The sequence below is a fragment of the Sus scrofa genome, chromosome 8 (assembly GCF_000003025.6).
Source record: "Sus scrofa isolate TJ Tabasco breed Duroc chromosome 8, Sscrofa11.1, whole genome shotgun sequence".
Classification (NCBI taxonomy): domain Eukaryota; kingdom Metazoa; phylum Chordata; class Mammalia; order Artiodactyla; family Suidae; genus Sus; species Sus scrofa.
In genome coordinates this window covers 85,426,642-85,440,394 of record NC_010450.4, presented here as the reverse complement: position 1 = coordinate 85,440,394, position 13,753 = coordinate 85,426,642, and the positions used below count along the sequence as shown (strand labels likewise).

Genomic DNA, 13,753 nt, shown 5'->3' with positions numbered 1-13,753 from the left:
ACAGAAGGATCTCATTGTTAATCCATTCCAAAGGCGATTGTTTGTATCTATTAACCCCAAGCTCCCCAAATCCGGAGTTTTCATCATGGCTCAGGGGTAACAAACCCAATTGTAGTATCCATGAGGACATAGGTTTGATCCCTGGCCTTGCTCAGTGGGTTAAGGATACGGCATTGCTATGAGCTGTGGTATAGGTCGCAGACACAGTTCGGATTTCCACGTGGCTGTGGCACAGGCCAGCAGCTGTAGCTTTCATTTGACCCCTAGCCTGGGAACCTCCATATGCCGTGAGTGAAGCCCAAAAAAGACAAAAGACAAAAAAAATAAAATAAAAAATAAAATAAATAAAATAAAATCCTCCAACTCTGTTCTTCTTTCATAAAACCATTTATAGTATTCTAAAATCTTTGTATTTTCATATCAAATTTAGGTTTAGTTTGCCAATTTCTGCAAAAAAGACTCCTAAGATTTAGATAGTATTTGCACTGAATCTGTAGATTGATCTGTGGAGAACTGCCATCTAAGCAGTATCAAGTATTCTAATCTGTGAACATGGACTGTCTTTCCATCCAGTGGATTTTATTAATTTCCCTAAGTATTATTTTGCAAGTTCCGTGTCCAATGCTTCGATTACTTCGTGAAATTTGGCCTGACATAGTTATTCTTTTTGATGCTTTTGTGAAAAGAATTGCTATCGAAACACCATCATTCCCAACAACTTTTAAGAGTGTGATTTTTTTTCTCTTCTCTGGTCCACATCATGTCAGCCCTTTCTGATAGGACACTGCTGGTTTTTAATGGGCTGATTTGCCCTATGAAACTGTGTTGACAAAACTGGGGGTCAAGGGAGCACCCCTGGGTCAAAATGCCGCAGACGTGAACTAACCTACCCAATGCTCCTAAGCTTTTTAAGACTAAGTACTTTTAAATTCGTGTGCCTACAAACTTAGTCCTTGGTCCTAAGGTGGTTGTTTTAGAGAATCCTGCCCACTTAAATGCTGTTTTTTGGAGAGGGTTTGCTAGGCTGCTCACTTTGCTGTTCTGGAAGTTTCACTCTATATGGTAGCTTGTGAATTTAGATACAGCCTGAAGAACTGTATCTAAAGCCTAAAGAACTGTACAGCCCTCAGAAAAAGCATCTGCACTGTGCCGAAACCAAGTGGCCTGGTGAGCCTCCCTTGTAAATTGTGATAAAAGTATCAGTTTCCCACTTTTGGTAATAATCTTGACAGTAATACAGAGTGGCACTATTTTCTAGGTGTGTGTATGAGCAATTTCATTTCTCTTTCTTTCAATGAATGGCAAATTAAGCATTAGTTTGCAGATGAAATAACTAGCTGCATGAGGATGTGTTATTCTTTTATATATAAGAAACAGTTACCTTTCATTCAATCATGTATTTCTGGGCATGTTTCCCACAAAATTTTAAGTAATGATATGTTTACTAAGAAGACAAGTTTAGTTTGAACTTCTAGATTCTCTCTCCTCCATCTCTCTCTAGCATGAAAAGGGCTGTCTCTTTAGGAAATTCATATTGTTTTCATTGTAATTGGAGAATGTTGCAGAACTCAAACATCCTCATGCAGCAATGAAAAGTACTAACACCAGAATGGTTAAAATGTGGAGGACTTCTGATTAAAATGATTTACTCAGGGAATATAATTCTCCATTGGAGGTCTCTTTTGCATGACATCATTTTTCTTAATTATTTCTGATATTTTGCCCATCATACACTGACCTTCAAAGCTATTTATTTAAAACCATTCTCGGAAATCTCAGTCTGAGAGTGAATAGTCAAAAATAATTAAGAAAAATGGTGGTAGGTGCCCCTGATACAGGAATACATCTTTGCAAAAATGTTGCTGCTTTTAACAGAATTTAATATCAAGTCATCTTAAGAATTATGACACTATTAACCAAATGATTCCAGCAAAAGTTACAACATCAGAGCTTGAGACTAGATAGTAATAAAGAGAAAAATGTTTTTCTCATGCCTGCTATTATTTTGAATTCCTCCTATTTCATGGGGGAGCATTACCACACTACCACCTCGCTATAATACGATTCACAAACGTTCATGAGACTTCTAGGAGTTTTTTAAGATCTTCCCATGTCACCTACACTCATTTCTCACCAAAAAGGGAAAGAGAACAGAGGAAACATGTCCAAGCCAAACCTTAATTCTCCCTGGCTCCTTGGTCAGGGGTTCATTAAAAATAGCTAACAAAGCTTGCTCTTCAGGAAACGGGTACCACTTACCGTCTTCCTGTTATAACTGGCAAGACATCATTGGATTTGGCTTCAATTATTTTAAAGGCGACTTTCTTCAAATCTGAAATGCCAACAGCCATGTCCTCTAGCATTCCGATTTCATCACCTAAACAAGGGGAAAGGAGCCTAGATACAAACATACTCTTTGAAGAAAATGTCACTCTGTATCACATCTTCCTCCTGGAATTTGCGCTAACGTTTTAGTGAATGAGATTCTGAATGCATTCTAAACACACTGTCCTGAGTCTGAAGGTTTTCATCAGCAAAATAAGAACCTTTTCAACCGACTCCAGCTGTCCACCATACCCTTTGCGGGAAGGAAGGACACAGACTTTCGCTGGAACACTAGAGAGAAGCTTAAATCCTTTTATGACCCAAAGTATCATGCAGATCTCTCTCCGTCGGCAGGAATGACATTTAATTGCTAGAAATAACAGAGACGGCTGAACTGAAGATCACTGACCCAGGCTTATGCTAGTTTTATATCTCAATATACTGACAAAGTCTAAGAAGGAGGTAACTAAGATTCTAGATCAATCCTGTAGAATAGAAATATAATGCATGCCACATATAAAATTTTAAATTTCCTGATATTTTTAAAGAGTAAAATTTACAAAGGTAATGTTAACTGTAATCTATTTTCCTTTAGTCCAATATATCCGAGATAGCATCTCAGCTGTAAATCAATATACGGTTATTAATTATTTATTAATTATTAATATAAAACTTGTTTTCTCATAGTCTTTGAAGTCGGGTGTGCACATCTAGGACATTGATTTGGGCTAGATACATTTCAAGTCTCAATTACCACACCAAGCTATGTATTGAACAGGGCAGCCCTAGACATCACAGAGTTGGGATTTATACATCCAGTCACTGAAACTATGTTGGCAAAAGTCTTTTATATTTAAAAAGCCAGATGGCTGCTCAGGACTCCACTGTGAAATAATCTATAATTCCATTTTCAAAGCATAATGAGGGTGAGAGCACAGTTACCAGGAAAATGAAAACAAAGTATGAAAAAGTTGCCTTCTTTCTGTAATGCTTGACATAAGGGAGGTTTACTGCTCATTTTTAGGTCTAACTGAAGAATCTATGGGTCCCGTGTCTTTATTCATAGAAGCATCACCTTAATGTGAACTAAGCAATACTCACTGTATGTACTTAGCAGACCTTCATACTGTGCTATCAGTCCCACAGTGTGAAGCTGCTCTAGGAAGCCAGGGTCATACAGACTTGTGTGCAATTTGATGACAAAACCACAAACCAATCCAGCAAGCTGAAAAAGAAATTATTGAAGTTACTGGGCTCTGCAAAGTTTAAAACTACTTAAGGCTTTTGAGGCTTTACTGATATAATTAGAAATTTTATACACACAGACACACACGCGCGCACACACACACACACACACGCACACGCACACGCACACACACACACACACACATCCATTTTGGACCCCACCACTCTAGTACAGCTTGAGGAAGGAAGTGTTAAATCAAAGGGGAAAGACCACAGACTGGAATCTGCAAATCCTGTCTCTCCCATTTCTAAGCAGTGAAACCATACAAAGTGGTTTAACATTTCTAAATCTTTGTTCTTTCTTTTTAGGGACTCACCCATGGTATATGGAGGTTCCCAGGCTAGGGGTCAAATCAGAGCTACAGCTACCATCCTACACCACAGCCACAGCAATGCCAGCTCTGAGCTGCGTCTGTGACTTACACCAGAGTTCATGGCAACACCAGATCCTTAACCCACTGGGTAAGGCCAGGGATCGAACCCACGTTCTCATGGATACTAGTCTGGTTTGTTAGTGCTAAGCCATAACAGGAACTCCAACACTTTTAAATCTTTTTTTTTTTTTTTTTTTTTTTTTTGCACACATAAAATAGTCACTAGTATTCATTTCTAGATTCACTGAAAGGACACATTGGAGAGTTATGTATAGAGCAGAAAGCATAAAGCCTAATGCATAGTGAGCTCCATTTGCTACTGGATCAGCCATGAAATAGTGGGGGGCAAGGGATATTTTGGCCAAAATATTCCCTTTGCCTTCAATGTTTAGAGAGAGAGGCTTCTGTCTCTTTCCTTCCATGTGCCTGTCTATAAAACTCAGCCATGGGCATGGAGGCAGGAAGGGAGAAGGAGAACAGCCATTCTGATGGGAGCCAATCTGGGTGTCATGGGTGAAGGTTTGTGTGTAGGCAAAGAAGGTGGTCCTATCAAACCTCCCCATCAAACATACAGCCTGACAAACTTATTTTATAAACAACAATGACAACAAAATATTAGTATGAGGCCCCGTCCTGGGACTCATGAGGGAGTTTTATAAATAAGAGCTGCCAACGGATCTCTAGCTGCCATCTGCAATGCAAAATAGCCACCCTTTTCCTTCACTCTGAATGGTGCAGACTCTGGGGTGAAATAGATGGTAGGAAGGGAATCTTTCTCTTCATAGGCTCTCTGCCCTGTGAAACAGAATGGACATTTCAGAGACTTGGCCACCTCTTTGCAGAAAGAAACACGATCTCATCCACTCAGCTCATATTTATGAAGAATAAGAAAAACTGGGTACCGGAACTCTAAAGAAAGGATCCCTTTACAAAGAAAAGTACCACAAGAAGACCTCTGTCCTCAGCGAGGGTACCATCTGACCACCCATCACTGCGCTGGGCTCAGGAGGATGAGGGGCACCTACTGCTTGGCTGAAGACGACGTCTCTTCTCAGCGTCAGCATCAAGCACTGGGGCAGGCTGTAGGCAAGTTCCTGAAGGAGCACGAACGTCAGGGACTGCTTGGCTCGATGCACCACTTCTCCCATGCAGTCCTTCAGGGTGAGGATCAGGGGATACAACTGCTCATACCAGTCCTCTGCGGGGGGCAGCGGGGGCAGACAACAGTGGGAGAGACGAAGGAAGGTCTTAGAAGCCAGAAACCCATTTTGTTTTTCAAGTTCTACACATGATTAAGAGGCAAGGGCATTCCCTGGAGGCCTAGCCATTACGGATACAGTATTGTCACTGCTGTGGCTCAGGTTCGATCCCTGGCCCAAGAATTCCCACATGCTGCAAGCATGGCCAAAAGAAAAAAAAAAAAAAAAAGATTAGATTTAAGGATCTCTGGTTCAAGGAGTTGCCACTGTGGCTCAGTGGGTTAAGTACCCAATGTTATTTCTGTGAGGATGCAGGTTCTATTCCTGGCCTTACTCAGTGGGTTAAGGATCTGGTTGCCACAACCTGCAGCACAGGTCGCAGACACAGGTTGGATCTGCATTAGGCTGTGGTGTTAGGCTGTCAGCTGCAGCTCCAATTTGACCTCTAGCCTGGGAACTCCCATATGCTGCAGGTGAGGCTGTAAAAATAAAAACAAAGGTCTTGATTCAAATCTCTTCTCTGAACTCCAGGTGTCTATAACCAGCCATCCAATGGATCTCTCCACTTGGGTGTATTCAACTAATTTATAGCAGAATAATTGTCTTCTCTAATCTGTGCCTTGACTGTAACTTAGTAGATGGTGTCACTAAACTCTTCCCCTGCTGGAAACAAGTTTTCCTGGGCTTCTACAGGGTTCACCTTTACTAGGTCATTAAATTAGTTCTACTGCCCTGGTAATCCATCAAATACTCATCTTCCCCTTGCACTCTCCCATCATCATTTATCCATCTCCCTTGGACCATAACTTTTCTTCTGCTCCATAACTTCCTCCAGTGGAATCCTACTCAAATCCTCTCTCAGCAGAGTTGCTAGAGGAAGTGCCCTAATCAGAGGGAATCCCATCACTCACTTCTTCGCTTCTACTTAAACCACTGTAAAGACACCAAAGTATTCAGAACAAAGTCCAAAAGCAGGACAGATCCTTCATTACTGAACTCTGCCTGCATGTCCTGTCCAGTCGCATCTCTCAGAACGATGTCACTTGTAGCCTGAATCCCAGGTGCGCTGAATAGCATGAACTTCCCTCAACCTTTTCTGCTCTGTCATCCTAGTGTCTTTGCACACCCCACCTCCCATCCTGGCGCACCCTTCCCTGCATGTTCCTCTTCCTGACAAATACTTTATCTTCTCTGCAGACTCAATTCAGGATTTCATCTTTGTGCACCCTCCCCAGGCCTGTATATTTAAGTTTGGTTGAATTCATTTTCTTCTGTGCTCATAGCTCCTTGCCCTTACTGTTCTAGAACTATCCACACCCTGTTCTGTAAGAAAGGGAGCTCACTGAGGGCAAGGAATTTGTTTTAATCACTGAATCTCTGGAACCTAGCCTAGTATCTTACATATAACAGATATTCTATCAGTTTTTCATTGAATAAGTAAATTTACAATAAATACAACAAAAGTCTTTTAAGATACAGACAAATATGAGAAAATCAGGTTGTTGACAGTATTTGGAATTCAAAAAGCTTTTCTTCACAGGATACAGAATTGAAACCATCTGTACTTTTTGTATGTCTAGATATTTAACATGTGTCAGTTATATAATTACGGCTTTGGCATGTGGTATAGAAACAAGTTATACTCTATTTCAGTTTATTAGGAAATCAAAGCCCTGATAAACGTCAAATACTATAAATTTCAGACTGTGTGATACTCCATGGCTATATAAAGAAATTAAGAGTAGTATGACAAATACAACTTAATAGAAATGACTGCATGCTGAAAAACTGATTATGAATCAAGATCGGAAATGATATAATCTTCTCAGCACAAACGTAGACGTTTCATCGTTAGTGACGTCAATGGTCAATAATCAGTTAAGACCTTAAAAGAGTTACAGGTAATGATGAAAAGAATCATAATCCCTACTGTACCGTATCCACGGTCACTTACATATTTTATGTTGTGGTGAAACAGATTAGATGCAATAAACCAAATTGGCTAAAAGGATAATCAGTGACCTCAACTTAATAAAAAGATGGGCACTTGTTAATACTCTATGTAAATGCTTCTGTGATGCCATAAGGCAAAATACTTTAGGCGCATTAGGAGTCATCATTTTAAAATATTGCAGAATTAAGTGTTATGATAGGAATAAAAACACTAGAGAAAGAGGAATTCAATGAAGGCCTCTTAAATCTCTAATCATTTAACAAGAGACTCTCTTGCGGGCAGCCTAGGATGAAATATGAATCGTGGTTCATTTGAAACAGGCATTGGGTAACCATCGATTCTCATATCATTAGTAGATGCAAAAGGAAAAACAGAGGTACATCAGACTCGCTTTTCAGAATAAGGGCACATGAACAGATACCAAGAAGGAATATTCAATATTCCTATTGTTTTCATATTTTCATTCTTGTATCCCCAGTTCTCTCCCACTCTCCTACTTATTGTTCTCAATATGAATGTGTAGATTCTCTCTCTCTCTCTCTCTCACACACACACACACACACACACACACACACACAGAAAACAAGTATCTCAATAAACTGACTCATATACAGATCTTAAAAGAAAACAGCCGGCAAACCTATTTGTACTTATGTCTGGAGAGAGGAGTGTCTAACTGAAGAATTCTCCAACATAAAATAAAGCTTTTATCCAGCAGGTGGCGTCGCTTTATCAGGCTGAAGTAGAACTACCAGTCACTTACTCTATTCAGGTAACAATATATACTCTTAAACATCTGCTTCGTTCCCAAACAGCAAGTATTTTTTTTTTTTTTTTAATGTGGGCATCCTGCATCCTACTTTCCTGTGTCACGTGGTTGATAACTTGGCCAAGACAGTGAAATGCTCTTTCTAGTTAGAAAATGGAAAGTTAATTTTTTTCCCCCCTTGGAAATTACTAAGTGACAGCTCAAGTTCAATTTTGCTGATGATTTTTCTTAAAGGCCTTTAAAAGAGGGATCTTCAATGATTTCTTTATTAGCGTAAGGATAATTTCTTTACTCACTTCTAAACCTATCTTCATACTTATTTAACTGTTGGATTCTTAATCAGAAATTTCAATGAGATAAAAAGAGACAGAGTGCCTGATTTCTAGTCCTACTAGAATAAAACTGAAGACCTGGAAAAATAAATACACTGGCATTCTAAACCTAGGAGTGTTGTCAGATATATGCCTGACACTAACAATCTTCTAGTGTCTCCATTGACTATAATTACATATATTTTATGGCTAAAATTTAATGAAAATGACTATATCAGAAAAAATTCATTATGAATGAGAAAATCACAAGTTGGTGAGCAAGGCAGAATGTCTTGAAGATAGGAATATGCTTCCTCTAAGGAAGCACACATGAGAAAGCTAAAAAATACATTTTTCTAGAAAAGAAGAAAACTGAAGTTCAGCAGAGAAAGGAAAACCTCATTGGCAAATGCAAAGCGTGATGGCTTCAGGTTTTGTTCCATGTTACTACGCACTCAGTGTGAATCCCAGGTTCTGAAATAGATACAATGGGGTGTGACAGGCCAAAGAAAGGCTGAAGTCGGTTCATAAACGGCCTTTGTGCACCAACGAGCATTTCATATCACTCTTACAAAGGAGCAGAGAATGCTCTCATTTCCTCTGTAAAAATATCTTTGGGAACAACCACCACAACAAAGCTGCAGCTCTGGATAGTCTTGAGACCCCTGTCACATCCTTTTCACCTTCCTGTCTCTGCATACTTCACAATTTGCATGGGGTTTATTTTGTCCTTATGGCAAAACCATTTTCTGGGAGGAATGAAGGCAGTGGTCATTCTGCATTTTCTGGTCAAAGTAAGAAATCCTGAAATGCACACATCCACTCTTCTGAGGTTTCCTCACATTTCAGCTGAGAATTTGTACACACACACACACACACACTCCTGATACACCCACACACGCAGCATAGCTAAGGGCTCCTCACGACACAGTCCCTGCGCCTACACCTCACCTCTCACAGCAGCTTACCTGCCCAGCAGGCACTTAAGTGCCCACCTCGTGGATCCTATCCCCTGGGCTGCTCTTAGTCAGGGAGGACACTGTGAAGAGAATGTTTTAGTGTCTCTATAAAAACTCGCTGAAACTCCTTAACCCCAAGACCAGCAAGCAGAATCTTTCCTCAGGAAAGCACACAAAGCGTGTGGCTTAGCTGAGCTTTTCCTGAGCTTTGTGAAGGGTCCTGGAAGCCATCCAAGCAGAGCCTGTTTTCCAGCCCTTTACCCGCTTCTGTAATGTATTCCAGTGAATTCACTGAAGGATTCAAAGAACGACTGCCGGGTGCCCCCCTCACCTCCTCCACACACCATCTATTTCCTGTACAGGATGTTCACGTCCTCCGCACTCAATGGCTCTTATGTTGCTCAGGAGAAAAATAAAAGAGCCAAATACCAACCAACTGTAGCAGGGCGGAAGGCTTCTTTCCAATTTCTGAGCCATTTTCTTCTCAGGTGCTTGGTCTCCTTTGCTCATTTAAAATAATTAACTTCACGGACGCTCGTAGACATTGTTAGTTTTGTTATCACAACTTTTCAGACACAGAAAAAATAAGAAGATGAAAAAGCTCCATGCTTGCCTGCCCATTCAACTTTATGCAAAAAGATAAGAGAAGAAATGAGACCAGCTCTTAGGATTCACCCAAGTGAAGAAGATGATGAACGGTGAAGCTAAGCAATGAGAATGGCCTTTAAGGAGGGTGATAAAATTTCCAAGGTTGTGAGAGGTAGAGAGATCAATCCCACAGCTGACAGGGTTTTGATCTGATGCCTACACCGCAAGGCACACAGAACTGGCAGTGGGTTCAAGGTTGGGGGCTGGGAGTGGGTATATCGTATCCCCGCCCACAGAGTCCTTGTTGGTTTTAAAGAGCCTATGTATTATCAACCTGCAGGTGGCTGCCTATGTGTCCTCTGTTTTTTGGGTACCATTTTACCATATGAACATTCGCACTTGGAGGGGTCAACTAATGATAAGGCTTCCTCTCCAGACATCTTCTAGCTTGACCCCTTTGTATATTACCAGCAACTCTGGTCATAGACCTTAGATACCTGGTCAAAGGAGGTCAATCTCCAAATATCAGCCATATTCCAGGGATACAGGACACAGAAATGAGGTTAATGCAGACAATGAATGTGTAATCAGGGAAAGTAAAGCAACCGCTGAGGCTGGCCTGCCTGGAATGACTCTGGTGGCCACTCAGAAGGTCCTCCTCAAGTCTTCCTAACTCCTTGCCCATCCTTATGATCTATCTCCTGGCTCTGGTCCAGGAATAAAAAAAAAAAAAAATCTGTATTTATCTTTCTTAACAAATGCTAACCTGTTTTCTGTCTTTTTATACCAATTTCCTCTTTTTTTCACTGTTGTCATGAGAAATACAGTCATCCTTCCATATCCACGGAGGATTGGTTGTAAATACCAAAATCCAGGGACTTCCAAGCCCCTTCTATAAAATGGCATAGTCCTATCATCCTCCCATACCTGCAGCTTCCATATCTGGAGGTTCAATCAACCACAGACACGGAACCTGCAGACACACAGGGCAACTGTATACTCATTCATTAGACAAAAGAATCTCTTAGATGTGCGGTCGTATGGGTGATGCTCATATAAAAACTCACGGCTCCTATCCTCAAGGAATTTAATGGATAGAAGAGAAAGTAAGAGCTTTAAAGTAATACTTATAATGTAAATGGGTATGATAAATGCTATAATAGAACACATTTAGAGGGGTTAAGAGTTTAGAGACAAGAGAATGCACCTCTGGAGAGAAGGTCCCATTCACTCCCTGTCGTGCCGTTCGCTGAACACCTGAAGGAAGCGCTATGCAGAGGGAGTTCTGGGAAGCCGCGTGGCCTGTTGGGAGTGAACACCATGGAGTGAGCCTCTGTAGGAACAGAGTCTGGGAGAGACGGCTTGATGATTCAAAGTGCCATAAAACAGAAGCCATAAACTAACTGGAGGAGGTCTGGAGGGAAGGGGCAAAGGGGCTGAGATGACTCAAGGCCTTGGAAAAAGTAGGAAGAAAGGGCAAGCAAATGTTGAACTGAAGCCCTGGGAAAAACCACTGGGACAGCAGGTAGGCAGTCACCATAGTAGGCATAGGGAATGGGGTAAGCAGGGATGCGGTGGGACAAGAAAGTGCAGCGTATGGGTGAGCAGAGAGCCGAAAGCTAAGAAGCAAGGACAAGTCTAGAAAAAAGGGGTATCAGGTTGCAAGGTTATGGTAACCATGGGAGAGAGGTCATATAGGAACGCTGTACCTTCCTTTGCCTCTACTTAGGGGAGTAAAAGGATTCGCACAAAGAACAGACGTGCATCTTCAAGTGTTATCACTGTAGTATCCAGTGAACTATGATCCAAGGTAAGTGACTGACCTTGGAAACTTCCAGACATATGAGAAATGAGAAACTGCTCAACTGGAGACAAACTGCTGGGAGAAGAACAAAGGCAACCTTTTCTCACGTCAAGGGAACCTTGTTTGTTTAAGTCTGCCAGTCTGAGAACAGTGTCATAAAACTTTCCAGTCCTGCCCTTAGAAAAATAGCAAAGGAAATGCATCATCTGATATCCTGGTTAAACTTCTCATTTCATAGCACCCAGTTGAAAGCCTTAAGTAAATTCTGCTAAGACATCTCACAGGAACTAAATCCATTAATCAAACAAGCTCTGTATTGGTGGTAGCACAAAAGTTTTGAGTCAGAGGTTATGATGGCCGAGGAAGAATCCAATCTTCACATTCCTCGGGCTTATTTTGCCCCTTAGCCTTAAAAAACCAAAACAAACAAATGAAAACCTCTGTAACTTCAGAACTGTGACCTACAAATGTGCTGCATTTGAGAATAAGTGGGTAGGTCATAGGGCATCAAGCAATCTGAAATCACCAAGACATCTACATCTAAGAGCTCTTAGTTCAATTTTGTCCACTATTTAAGATTGAGAAGAGAGAGGTGGTGGATAATGAGTTGACTGAAGCCTGATTAGAAAACAGGCTTGTAGAGGATGGAAGAGGAGATATAGTTCTATCCTGAAGTGAACTAGGTGAGTGTAGTGGTTTCCTCGTAAAGTTCAAGGCCAGTGGAATACAGTGCACTCTTCCGAAAAATTACTTCTACAAATACAACAAAGCCTCATGTGAGTAGATTCAACTGGTAAGTACTGAGTAGGTAGGTGAGTAACCAAACATAATGTGTAAACAGTACCATTTCTCATTCTATTCAATAATTATATGGCCTTCAAGTTCCCAATTGGGAGACAAGAATCTTTTTTCTGTGCCTGTACTGGTTTTTCTGTGGTATATCAACACATTTATGAGAATGCTAAATAATTTTTCAACTGTAATTATGAATACATGGCAATTCTTAATGTCTGCATAAGGTCTAATTCTGTAGAAAGCTTTTTATGAGATACGATGGGTTTGATTTTCATGAACTTATAATATCACTTGTGTTCTGATAAAACTTAACATTTTGTTAAAAGGGTGATAGAAAAAAATTGTCTGTACAGAGTTAAGGTTTGAGATGCTTTTGCCTGGAAAGGACAGAAGCAGTGCAGCACCGTGGTTGAGAACTGGCTCTTAGCTCAGACCACCAGGGTTGGAATCCAGGCGCTGCCATTGGACTAAGGCAGAAAAGTGCACAGGTAACTTCAACCCTACTTCTTCACCGCTTGAATGTGTAGAATTACTCCTATGAGCATTGTAAGAGTGAAATAATAAAGGTGGTATTTTGGAAACAAATTTTAGCACATGTTAAGCAAGTCTCATTCATTGAGTTTTTTTTCCCGGTGAAATTCTAAACATTCATTTATAGAAATCATGGAATCCAGGAATATTAATACAACAGCCCTTTGATGAAAATGATGCTGGTGCTGGCATAATTGCACTATAAAAAATAAAGCAGACTTGTTACGTATTATAAAACGGCTGAAATAGTTTTCTACTGGAAAATTCCACTTTCTAAGTGGAAGTTCTGAGGATATAATGATTTTCAGGCATATATGCATAAATATGCACATATGTTGAAGAGAGTCAATAATATCAAGAAAACCTAGACATTTCTTATCTGGTAGCAATTGTAGATCAAGGTGACTAGGCCTTTACTTCATCATATTGGCCTTTATTACTTTCCAAGAATTATGTTAGGCTCTAGAGCAAGCAAATCACACATATTTGGCATATTTTCTCACAGAGCCATGTCTAGTAGGGGAGATAACATTTAAAATAGCATTTCCAACAAATCAGAGATACAGAGGCTGTAAAACAGCAACCCACAAAGAGCCCCTTTTGGCCTGCAAATATATTTTATTTGGCCTTCCTCATATTATAATAATTTAAAAAAATCAATTATCAATATTTAAAAAATTGGGATGTTTTACATAAAAAATTCAGATTCACTTGAAAAATCAGAAAAGAATGTAACTTTAGGTCTAGTTTCCCCTATGGGAATGACCAGCTGGAGCTGGAGCTAGAGTAGGGGATCTCTTTTGAAGGGATATAGACTTTCCAGTTTGCCCCAGTGTCTATTCAATTTCCCCTGACTCATCTTACCCTGCATGATGTCTCTGGGGCCTTTGTAGAAGGCA

General features: G+C 40.4%; 1 protein-coding gene across 12 annotated transcripts in view; it reads right to left on the bottom strand.

The window, feature by feature from the left end:
* The window catches only part of INPP4B (inositol polyphosphate-4-phosphatase type II B), a 743,160-nt gene that overhangs the window by 114,806 nt on the left and 614,601 nt on the right, over positions 1-13,753 (bottom strand). For all 12 annotated transcript variants that reach the window (XM_003129178.6, XM_021100667.1, XM_021100673.1 and 9 more), the window contains 3 exons: positions 4,970-5,142; positions 3,427-3,550; positions 2,260-2,377 (listed from right to left, as the gene is read on the bottom strand). In XM_003129178.6, coding sequence (XP_003129226.3) covers positions 2,260-2,377; positions 3,427-3,550; positions 4,970-5,142 — 415 coding nt within the window. The remainder of the gene's footprint in view (positions 1-2,259; positions 2,378-3,426; positions 3,551-4,969; positions 5,143-13,753) is intronic.